The sequence below is a fragment of the Pantherophis guttatus genome, chromosome 10 (genome assembly GCF_059756535.1).
Source record: "Pantherophis guttatus breed Tessera chromosome 10, ASM5975653v1, whole genome shotgun sequence".
NCBI lineage: Eukaryota > Metazoa > Chordata > Lepidosauria > Squamata > Colubridae > Pantherophis > Pantherophis guttatus.
Genome location: NC_142072.1, coordinates 6,354,330 through 6,365,515, shown reverse-complemented (window position 1 = coordinate 6,365,515; position 11,186 = coordinate 6,354,330). Strand labels below are relative to the sequence as shown.

General features: G+C 46.9%; 1 protein-coding gene across 1 annotated transcript; it reads right to left on the bottom strand.

Annotated features, from left to right (window-relative positions):
• Nucleotides 1-680: 680 nt before the first annotated feature.
• On the bottom strand, nucleotides 681-10,643 carry LOC117677870 (phospholipase A2 inhibitor and Ly6/PLAUR domain-containing protein-like). Its single transcript, XM_034438417.3, has 5 exons — nucleotides 10,457-10,643; nucleotides 7,704-7,820; nucleotides 5,171-5,320; nucleotides 3,246-3,386; nucleotides 681-908 (listed from the first exon to the last, which is right to left on the bottom strand). Exons 1-5 carry the CDS (start codon nucleotides 10,509-10,511, stop codon nucleotides 760-762), a joined length of 612 nt encoding a protein of 203 aa, XP_034294308.2. The 5' UTR covers nucleotides 10,512-10,643; the 3' UTR covers nucleotides 681-759.
• Nucleotides 10,644-11,186: the final 543 nt, after the last annotated feature.

The window sequence follows — 11,186 nt, the reverse complement described above, 5'->3', positions numbered from 1 at the left end:
GTTCAGAAATTGGGTTCCAGGCAGGGATGAAAAATACTTACCTTCCCTACCGGTTGGGAAGCACACCATCTTCATATCCAATTTTAGCCCCTCTGCGCATGCACAAAGTCTTCTGTGCACGCGCAGAGGTTCAAAAACAAGTTATTTCCTGGTTAAAACCAGGAAGTAACGACATCCGGATGGGTGGGCGGAGCCTCGCGCTGCCGCCGCTACCAGTTCACCAAAGCACGCATGGTTCGCCTGAATCCGGACCAAACCAGTAGCATTTCAACTCAGGTTCCATGTATTGTGTGAATGTAATGCCTAAATCAGGGGAGGGCAACTGTGGCCCTTTTACAACCTGTGGACTTCAACCAGCTTGCCTGTCTCAGGAATTCTGGGAGTTGAAGTCCACAGGTTGTAAAAGGGCCACAGTTGTCCACCCCTGGCCTAAGTATATATTCAAATAAATTTATTTTCTTTCTTCCCCAGGAAAATGAGGACACACATGTTTTAAGATATTACTGAAACTAAAAAATATTTTCCTTGCCATAAAATATATTTCATCGCGAACCCTGATAAGTATAGATCGATTATTAGCAGTGAAATGGGGGCATCTCAAGATTCAGCATGCAGCCAGCAAGACTTTTACATTTTTAAAATGTATTTTATTAAATGTGATTCCCCCTCCCCCCATTTTTTTAAAGAAAACCCTCCGATTCAGAACAAAGATGCTTCATCTTATCTTCCACCTTGCTCGGTGTTTTCTTGAAGTCAGGGCTATTTGCCAATGATTTTGGGAGCAGGGGTGCATTCGGATTTCTTTATGATCTCCTTGTATAATCCGGGCACCCCGTAAATACGTGGCTCATTCAGACAAGCATTCTTGGTTCCACAGCCCCGTTCTGCGTGACTGTAGAATCTTCCCTCTGCAGGAATTGAGAAAGATGATAACAAAGTCCATTGTGTATCAGGCAAGGGAGAGTGTGGGATCAGAGTCTAGGGCAGGGTTTTCAGGCTGGTTTATTGTTATTTCCTGGCATCCAGGAGGATTTGTGGGGAGGTACGTTGTACTCTTGAAACAAATGTCCTAGGGAAACTGGAACATGTTCCTCTGCACTTTTAGCCTCTTATCAGGAGAAGAGGAACAAATTTATCTGTTTACTACGTGTGATATTTGCAGGAAGAACTTTTACATTCAGTGCTGTGAGATGAGCAGTCCCATACGTTGGGTGGGTGGGTGGGTGGATGAAGTGACAGAGAAGGCAGGCAGGCAGGCAGGCAGGCAGGAAGGAAGGAAGGAAGGAAGGAAGGAGGGTCAGAGAAGGCTGGCAGACAGGGAGAAAAGAAGGAAGGAAGGAAGGAGGGAGAGAGGGAAGGAAGGAAGGAAGGAAGGAAGGAAGGAAGGAAGGAAGGAAGGAAGGAAGGAAGGAAGGGGGTGGGTCAGGGAAGGAAGGAGGGAGGGAAGGAAGGGAGGGAGGGAGGGAGGGAGGGAGGGAGGAAGGAAGGAAGGAAGGTCAGAGAAGGGAGGGAGGATCAGAGAAGGCTGGCAGACAGGGAGGAAAGAAGGAAGGAAGGAGGGAGGGAGGGAGGGAAGGAAAGAAGGAAGGAAGGAAGGAAGGAAGGGGGTGGGTCAGGGAAGGAAGGGAGGGAGGAAGGGTCAGAGAAAGGAGGGACAGAAGGAGGAAGGAAGGGAGGAAGGAAGGAAGGAGGGAAGGAAGGAAAGAAGGAAAGAAGGAAGGAAGGAAAATAGATGCGAATCTATTGTTCTGCAGAGATAAGCCTGGATTTAATTAAAATGCCTGCAATCTCATTAAACTATTGCTATTAAGGGCAAAACCCAGTCATACCCAGCATGACCGCACTGGCCAAGCTAATTTTTATTTTAAAAACAATGCTCATTAGATTTATTGTATTTATTAAATGGCCAAAAGCCCAGAATAAAAATGAATTCATTCTGTTTTCAGCCTGTTTTTAGACTTGCTTCTAGTGTTTGTGCATTTCATACGTCAAACTGGCAAGAGAACCAGTCTGATATAGTGGTTAAAGCAACAGACTAGAAACCAGGAGACTGTGAGTTCTAGTCCCACCTTAGCCATGAAAACCAACTGGGTGACCTTCGGCTAGTCACACTCTCGGTCCAACTTGCCTCACAGGGTTGTTGTTGTTGTTGTGGGTAAAGTATGAGGTAAAAAGTTTGTGTTTGGACATGTTTGCCATCTTGCCTTATTTGTAAAAAGAATAAAGACAGTATACAAATAAGTAAGTAATGGTGCGGTTGGGTTTTTTTGCAATAGGCTACAGTCTTTGTGCATTTCGTGTACCAGAATGTCTAGAAACCCTGTGTCATGCCCCCGTTGGAGACTGAATCTGTGGGGGAAGATGAGCTGGAACTGGAGCCGACGGAGATCGAGGGGGCAGCTTCATTGGCTTCGGAGGAAAATGGGGAGGAGCAGGCCCAGTCAGGCCAGGGCCTTTCAGGATTGGGATGACTTGTAGGCAAGGAAGAACAGGGGCAGGATGACCAAGAGAAGCTAAGCAGTGAACATGAGAGACAGAGCTCGGGCGATGAGCAGGGACCGCCCCATCCTGATCCTCGAGCATGGAGAGTGGAGAGAAGGTGAGAACAGCGCAGACTGACCCAGCTACTTGGGAGGAGAGTGCCCCTCCCCTCTTCACAAGGCACACCTGGGGACTGAGTCTTAAGGAGTCGTTGTGTGGAGGGGCATCTGTTGGGAACAAAATGCTGAATTCATGGAACGTTGAGTGCCGACGTTTGAACTTTCCTGAATTCCTTGCATTCTTTCTGGATTTCTGGATACTTGCTTTGCTCCTTTGATTCCTGGACTCCTCAACTTGCCCTGCTGGATTTCTTGCTTTGCAACTGTGGTGTTCACAGCATTGGGCTGGACTATTTGCAGCCAGAGGCTGCTTGAAGTGTACGTGTGGGTGTGTCATCATTTTGCTCTGGGACTTGCCAGAAACATGAGAGCGTTTGGGGAAATATGGAGCAATAAAGGGGCAGTTTGAACTGCCAACTACCTGGGTTACTGATGTGCCGTACCCTGGGTCATCGCACCTTGCCATTGCCATCGTAATCAGATGCAGCTCAGAGGTCACGAAGGAAGCCTCGTACATCAAACTTCTTGCCCAGTTTTCGTCATTAAATAGTGGAAATACCTGACATCATCAGGCTCATTCCGGTTCACACACTTTCTTCTTTCCCATTCCCACCGTAAGTGACAATACTATTCCTCAGATCTTACCTTGTTCTACCGTCATATCGTAATGGACACAATACTCTTCCCAGCCGTTGCAATGAATCAGCTCAGTGGGTTTGCAAGTCGGATCCTGTGAGATGCATCCTGGACATTTCATTCCGTTTGGGCGGATCCCAAGTTTGGGCACTTGGGAAACGGGGGAAAACAAGCAGAAATGATCACATTGTCATCCCATCTTCTCAATCCCTAGGAATTTCCCCATCTTAGATCTTCACTCTGACTTCTTGGAATCCCAAATGAAAGTCAAAGGTTAGCTCTTCGATTCTATCTCAAGAAGATTTACTAGAGTTTGTCTCATAGTTTTCAGAAGTCACATTTCATACAGGTAGTCCTCACTTAATGACCACAATTGGGATTGGCAACTTTGTCATTAAGTAAACATGGTGTCAACTCTGAAGCTGACCTGACCGAGGCCATTTTTGAGGGATAGGGAGGAGGGAATAGAGGTAGCTGGGGTTTTGTAGCCAAAACAAAATACTTTCTCCTGGGAACCAAGGACATTCCCACAGGTGGTCAGAGAGAGGAGGAGTGAAGTTACCAAGCAACTGGATGGCAACCTGATTGGACCATGTGACTGATAGTTTGGGGAAGAGAGAAAAAACCTTTTACTTTTAATTAGATGAAAACTGCAGGAACCTTCAGAGTCGGTTTTCACCAGAACTGTGCCAATATGATATATCCAATAAAACTATTCTTTGAGGAATCTACTGGCCTCAGAGTTTTGTTTGCTATGGGATTATTACTTGGAACCCTGACACATGGTTGTTAAGCAGGACATCACGTGACCATGACAGACGTACAACCTCACTTCCTCCACAGTTCTTAAGTGAATCATCCACAATCATTAAACGAAACATTTAGGTGACCACAACTCACGATTTCACTGCCAGCTTCTCCATTGATTCTCCTTATCCTAAATGCCCACCAGTTGGGGAGCACCTGAATCTTGATCACATGACTGGGGGAGGAGGAGGGAATGCTGTGATGGGCATAAGCCATAAAATTATTTTTTTCAGCGCAGCTATAATTTGAAGTGGTCGCTAAAACCGGGCAGTCATTAAGCAAGAACTGCCTGTAATGGGCTGTGAGAATAACTTTGAAAGACAGAAGAAAGAACCGCAGCTGAAACAACAGTCTAAAGCCGTGATGGCGAACCTATGGCACGGGTGCCACAGGTGGCACACGAGCATTGCCCTACCTCAGTCCAGCACGCATGTGTGCGCTGGCCAACTGATTTTCGGGCCTTCCAGGCCCACCGGAAGTCAGGAAACGGGCTGTTTCCTGGCCTCCAGGGGAGTGGGGAAGGCTGTTTTCACTGTCCCCAGGCTCCTAGAAAGGCTCTGGAGCCTGGGGAGGGCAAACAAATGGGCCTACTGGCCCACCGTGCCATCGCATGCCAAAAGCAGGGGGGAGAGAAGGGGGGGTCATGCATGCATGCGTGGGGGAACGGGGCACATTGAATTATGGGTGTGGGCATGCGCACGCACAATCTCCCCCATTACACCCGCTTTTGGCACACGACGGCAAAATGGTTAGCCATCACTGGTCTAAAGCATGAACAGGAGTAGAGAAAGTATCTCAGGATTCTTCCCAGTTCTTTGGAATAGAAGAGCAGGGAAATGGGGAAGCATTTCCAGCCTTGGAAAATTCCATTACTATAATAGCAATAGCACTTAGACTTATATACCGCTTTACAGTGCTTTACAGCCCTCTCTAAACGGTTCTTACAGAGACAGCATATATCCCCATTTTACCCATCTTGGAAGGAAGGAAGGTTGAGTCAACCTTGAGCTTGGTGAGATTTGAACTGCCAAATTGCAGGCAGGCGGCAGTCAGCAGAAGTAGCCTGCAGTACTGCACTCTCACCACTGCGCCACCGTGGCTCATAGAACTAGGAGACTAGCGCTTACATGTCACAGTTCCGCTGTTGCAAAGGTCCTTGCGACAACACTTCGCAGCACTCCGCTTGCGTCTCGAAGGGAGGGTGAAACTCATTGGCGATGGAACACAATACTTGATTTTGCTGCAGCCTTTGTAAGTGGCGAGCCACACCTCCTTCCCTGTGCAGTGGGAAGAGTGACAGTCAAGACAGGGGTTAGCAAAGTCAAATTCTTGAGAAAGGAAAACCCACTCAGGGATTGGAAGGGGATTCGTTGGGAAGGGGGAAAGAAATACCAGAGTGAGCTCCAGTTAGCTCCAACGTTGGGTGGGGTGGCGAGGAGCAACCTCGCCAGTTTTGCCACTGCTAAATCAGTGTTTCATAATATACCAAGGGTGTCAAACTCAATTTCATTGAGGGCTGCATCAGAGTTGTGTTTGACCTTGGAGGGCCAGGGGCGAGTGAGTGGGGGGGGTGTTTTTGGCCAGCAGAGTGCTTCTGGAGGCCGGGGAGGTAAAACACGGGCTGTGCAGGGCAGGGGTGAAATCCAGCAGGTTCTGACAGGTTCTGGAGAACCGGTAGCGGAAATTTTGAGTAGTTCGGAGAACCGGCAAATACCACCTCTGGCTGGCCCCAGAGTGGGGTGGGAATGGAGATCTTGGAATATCTTTCCCCCAGGAGTGGGGAGGGAATGGGTATTTTGCAGTATCCTTCCCCTGCCATGCCCACCAGCCACGCCCACCAAGCCCACCAAGCCACGTCCACAGAACCACTAGTAAAAAAATTTAAATTCCACCACTGGTGCAGGGGCCTCCTGGGGCCTACATGCAGCCCATTTTTGGCCGGCAGAGTGCTGCTGGAGGCCCGGGAGTGCGAAAATGGGGCCATGCAGCCCCCCCCAGCCCACTTTGGCCAGCAAAGGCACCGTGGGCCATCCTTTGATATGGCCCAGATTTAAGCACCCGGTGGACCGGATGCTGCCCACGGGCCTTGAGTTTGATACCCCTGTAATAGACCATACACATAATGGCAGCCATTTGTGATATATGTGCCCATAATACAGAGTCAATTTGGGTGTAGTGGGCTAGAAACTGGGAGACAGTGAGTTCTAGTTTCACCTAAGGCACAAAGCCAACTGGATGATCTTGGGCTGGTCACTTTCTCTCAGCTCCAAGCAGGAGGCAATGACAAACCACTTCCACAAAAACTTGGCCAGGAAAACTGCAGAAACCTGTCCAGGCATTCTCCAGGAGTCAACACTGCCTCAAAAGCACACACGGACACAAAGCCACACACAAAATAAAACCCATAATATATTCTCAAAAGTTCCAAATGCATCACTGGGATCCAAAAAGTGGCTACAGGCATTATTCCACTTAACAAATGTTTGAGCTGAAAACTTGCACCGATACGAACAAAGCTGCCTGCACCTCCAACCAAGAATATCCTGGAGGTTGGGTGAAAGTTAATTTATAGCACGCCATGTAAGTACACTTGATTGGACTTGCAAAAAAAAAAAATGGACTTACAAACAGCCTTTTAGAACATCACTTGTTCGGAAGTACAGCACTATCTGTACTCCTAAATGGCCTTTGACTTTAATCTACTTCCTCAAATTCACTTCAACCCAGACCCAAAGGTCTTTTTTTTTCAAGACTTTCTGGTTTTTCTTTGAAGACGTTTTGCGTCTCATCCTTCTTCAGGTTGTGCATGAGAAGCGAAACATCAGAATAGAAGGAGAAGAGAAGAGAAGAGAAGAGAAGAGAAGAGAAGAGAAGAGAAGAGAAGAGAAGAGAAGAGAAGAGAAGAGAAGAGAAGAGAAGAGAGAATAGGATAGGATAGGATAGGATAGGACAGGACAGGACAGGACAGGACAGGACAGGACAGGACAGGACAGGACAAAACAGAACAGAACAGAACAGAACAGAACAGAACAGAACAGAACAGAACAGAACAGAACAGAACAGAACAGAACAGAACAGAACAGAATAGAATAGAATAGAATAGAATAGAATAGAATAGAATAGAATAGAATTTTTTATTGGCCAAGCATGATTGGACACACAAGGAATTTATCTTCGGTGCAAAGGAATGTCCATAAAAGATATAAGTGATAAATCATGATCATCGTCATCATAAACACATTCATAAAAACCAGAAAGTCCAGTTGCCTCCTGAAAAAAGCACCTTTGGGACAACCATGACGTGGATGACTGAGAATCTCCCTAGACTCCATCCCAGAATAAAATGAGTTAATAGTTCCTGTGCCAGATGACAGTTCCTTGCAATGTTGAGGCGCATCTGTCAGTAGATGCACCTCATCTACCTGTTGGCTGTCTGGCACAGCCAATTTGTGCTGCAGAAAACAGCTGTTTAAATTCAACGTCTGTCACTTTTCTCAACTTACACCATGCTAACTTTGGCATGTCCATCATTTTAGGGGACAAACAAAACAAGCCCACTTCAACTCCCAGCCCTGCTCATGGAACTGAGCCCTCCCTCCACGTTTCCAGTCCTGAGTGGATAACTGGTCAGCTCGGGAGCAAGCCAGAAGGATCATTCACCAATGGTGGTCTCAGTGGTGAGAATCAGGCAGGTGTTTTCGAAAGGTCGGCAGATGTGCGGCGCACCAGTGCAGAAACCGCTGCTGCTGCTGCAGTGTTCACACTTCAAACAAAAACCTGAAAGGGAAACCCCATAGATAAATATTAGGAGTTGCAACAAGGGGTGGGCTTCAAAAATTTTAGCAAGGCATGGCGTGGCCATAGTGGGCGTGGCCTAGTTGGCCTCCTGCACCATGGCGGAGGCGTTTTTGTCCTCCCCATGCTCCGGAGGCTTTTCTCAACCCTTCAGCAGAGCGAAAACGGCCTTCCCCAGGCTCCGGAGGCCCTCTGGAGGTTGGAAACAGGGCCTTCCCGAACTTCCAGTAGGCCCATTTTTCACCCTCCCTGAGCCTCCGCGCACGCCCTGTACTTACCTGCATCCAAAATGGGCCACGTGGGGACTCCTATGAGGGGCAGACTGGGGTGGGAGGGGCCAGCCAGGAATGGGATTTGGGGATTCTCCGAACTGCACAGAATCTTAGCTAGAGGTTCTCCCGAACCCCTGCGAACCCACAGCAGCCCATCCCTTGTTGCAACCAATTTGGAGTTTATCCACCATTGGGGTCAGGAACAACCCCAGAGTATGGTCCAAAAAGGTCAAGAATGGTGGCCTATTTTTTATGGGCAGTGGTTTTTCTTTCTTTTTTTTTCTTTTAAAAATAGTCTTTATTTACATTTTCCTTTAAAAACAAAAACAAAAAAATAACAATACACCATATAAACAACGTACGACACAAAGAACATTACAAATAACACACAAGTGATAGGTACAGATGGTGCCTTCATATCTGAGTATTCAATATAATATTACATTCCAGGGGAGATAGAGCAACTCATCTCTCTTAATATATCAATTAGGCAGTGTTTTTCTAGGGACAAGACACAGCAGTAAGAAAACAACTATACTGGCGGGGAAGCTAACAATCATGATTAAAACTCCAGGGAAATAGAAAAGTTAAGCACCCCATTTCATGATCCCATAACTTGACAGGTCGTCCTCAATGTACGACCGCAACGGAGCCCAAAATTTATGTTGTTGAAGGAGACACGCGTCCCGTGAGTTTTGCCCCATTTTATGATCTTTCTTGCCTTGATTGTTAAGTGAATCACTGCAGCTGTTAAATTAGTCACACGATGGTTAAGTGGTTTCCTCATTGCTTGTCAGAAGATCGCAAAAAAGCAATCACGTGTACTCTGGGACACCGCAACTGTCATAAATGTGAGTCAGTTGTCAAGCATCCCAAGGGACGACTCACACTCCTGCCATCGGGAAGGAGATATAGAAGCATAGGCAGCCGCACAAATAGGCTGAAGAACAGTTTTTATCCGTGAGCTGTCAGGCTTCTGAATGGAAAATAACTTTCCAACAACATAGTATGATTGACTTGCAGAGCGATGTGCAATAAGTTAACATGATGCACTAGGATTGTGTGTTTGTTAGTAGGATTCACTAGATTAGGGATTTTTTTCTTCTTTTACTGTCTTTCACCATGAGTTGTATTGGGTTGGGGGGGTTGCACGAAGGGAGGTCCGCCAATCTCATTGTACACATGTTGTAACTCTGACAATAAAGGTTTGAATTTGTTATATAGTTTTAAAGTGGAAGGTTGTTTTGAGATGTTATATTAATATACATAAAAGGTTTGATTTAAGAGATATATGTATGGGGGAGGAGAAAAAGGGCAGATTATTGTTAAATTGGGAGTTATAATAATATTATTATGTTAAATCAGAAGTCATTACACAATGTTACAGTAGAATGTTATTTTGAAACGTATAGTAAAAGGGATATAATAATATTATTAGAAAGAAAGGGTCAGTATTTGGGGGATGGAGTAAGGGAATGGTAAAGTATTATATAATCTGTTATGAATTTGGATTTTACTTTGAAGAAGTCACAGGGGGAGGGGTGGTGAGGGGGGTTAGGGAGGATTGGGGGAGAAAAAAGGGGGAAAAATCTGTATTTGAAAAACTTTTTCAATAAAAAATAAATAAATAAAGGTTTGAATTTGAATTTGTACATCCCATGACCATGGGGAATGCTACAATGGTTGTTAAGTGTGAACCATGGTCTTAAGTCGCTTTTTTCAGCGATGTCGTAACTTCGAATGGTCACTAAGGGAACTGTTGTAAGGCGAGGGCTACCTGTACTTGAATTCCACTCTCCCAAAACTGCACCAAGTTTGTGCTGCATTAAAAAAAAAAAAATGACAGCCTGGATGCCAAGAGCTACAACCTGAATTAAGTTAAATCTTTGGTATTAAATCAGAGGTGGGATTCATCCGGTTCGGACCAGTTCACCCAAACCGGTAGCGGAAATTGTGGGTTTTATTTAGGCATGTTTTGAGGCCGGGTGCATGCATGGCAGGGGTGGGTTCTACTTACCTTTACTACCGGTTGGCAACGGGGCCGCGTGTGCATGCGCAGAAGCATTCTGATGATGTCAGGGTTGGTGGGAGGAGCCTCCCTCCGGTTTTACTACCGGTTCTATAGAACTGGTCCAAACCAGGGGCAACCCACCACTGATGCACGGAAGGCACGTGCACCAGTAAAGTGCATGCACGGAAGGGTGGGTGCATGCGTGGATGCATGTGCGCTCACATTTCCGAACCGGTAGGGAAAGTAAGTGAATACCACCCCTGTATTAAATGCTCTGCTTTGAGAACTTGGGTTCTCATCTGGTGGCATTCTTAATCAAAACCCAAAGGACTTACCTGCAGAGATCAGGACCACGAAGAAGAAGAAGAAGATAATTGTGGACCCCTGCATGGTCTTTGAACACAGAAGATCATGAGAAAAACCCAGAGCTGAGCTGGCTCCTGGACGAGGGGTGACTTAGGCTTTGACACCTGATGAGGGCTTATAGCCTCTTGGCAGGAGAGAGTAGGAGGGACAAGAAGACAATGAGGATGGGAGACCAGCACAGTTCCTGGCCTCCCAAGTTGCAGAAAGGATCAATCACAGAGGGGGAACTCTTGTTCTAAACTTAGTGACCAGAACGACATGCAGAGAGTTAAGACTGCAACGTCTCGGAACAATGGGCAGAGGAAAAATACCAACGAGGCTTCCCCCACTTGTGGGTCTGGGCAGAGGTCTTCTTCCTTCTCCAAGAGCCTGATAGGACTCACTGCCTTGGGAAGAGAAACAGGGGATCATCAGCTTTGGGGGGGGGGGTTTGCCATCTAAGCCAGGGGTATCAAACTCAAGGCCCGTGGGCCGGATCCAACCCACAGGGTGCTTAAATCTGGTCCGTGAGGCCACCCTGGAAACTGAAGGACCCACCTGCGGTGCCTCTGCCAGCGAAAACGGAGCTTGGGAGGGCAAGCTCCATTTTCACTGGCAGATGGATGCAGGAGGCCATCACAGCTGAAAACGGAGCTCGGGAGCCCGTTTTCACTGGCAGAGCGCTCGGGCCACCACAGGGACCCCCCCCCAACACAAGTG

Excerpts from the sequence above, each read along its gene's own strand:
- LOC117677870 (XM_034438417.3), bottom strand. The coding sequence starts at position 10,511 with ATGCAGGGGTCCACAATTATCTTCTTCTTCTTCTTCGTGGTCCTGATC. Across the intron at positions 5,321-7,703 it reads CACCACTGAGACCACCATTG|GGAAGGAGGTGTGGCTCGCC; the intron begins GTGAATGATCCT and ends CCCACTGCACAG. Across the intron at positions 3,387-5,170 it reads CAACAGCGGAACTGTGACAT|TGCCCAAACTTGGGATCCGC; the intron begins GTAAGCGCTAGT and ends CCGTTTCCCAAG.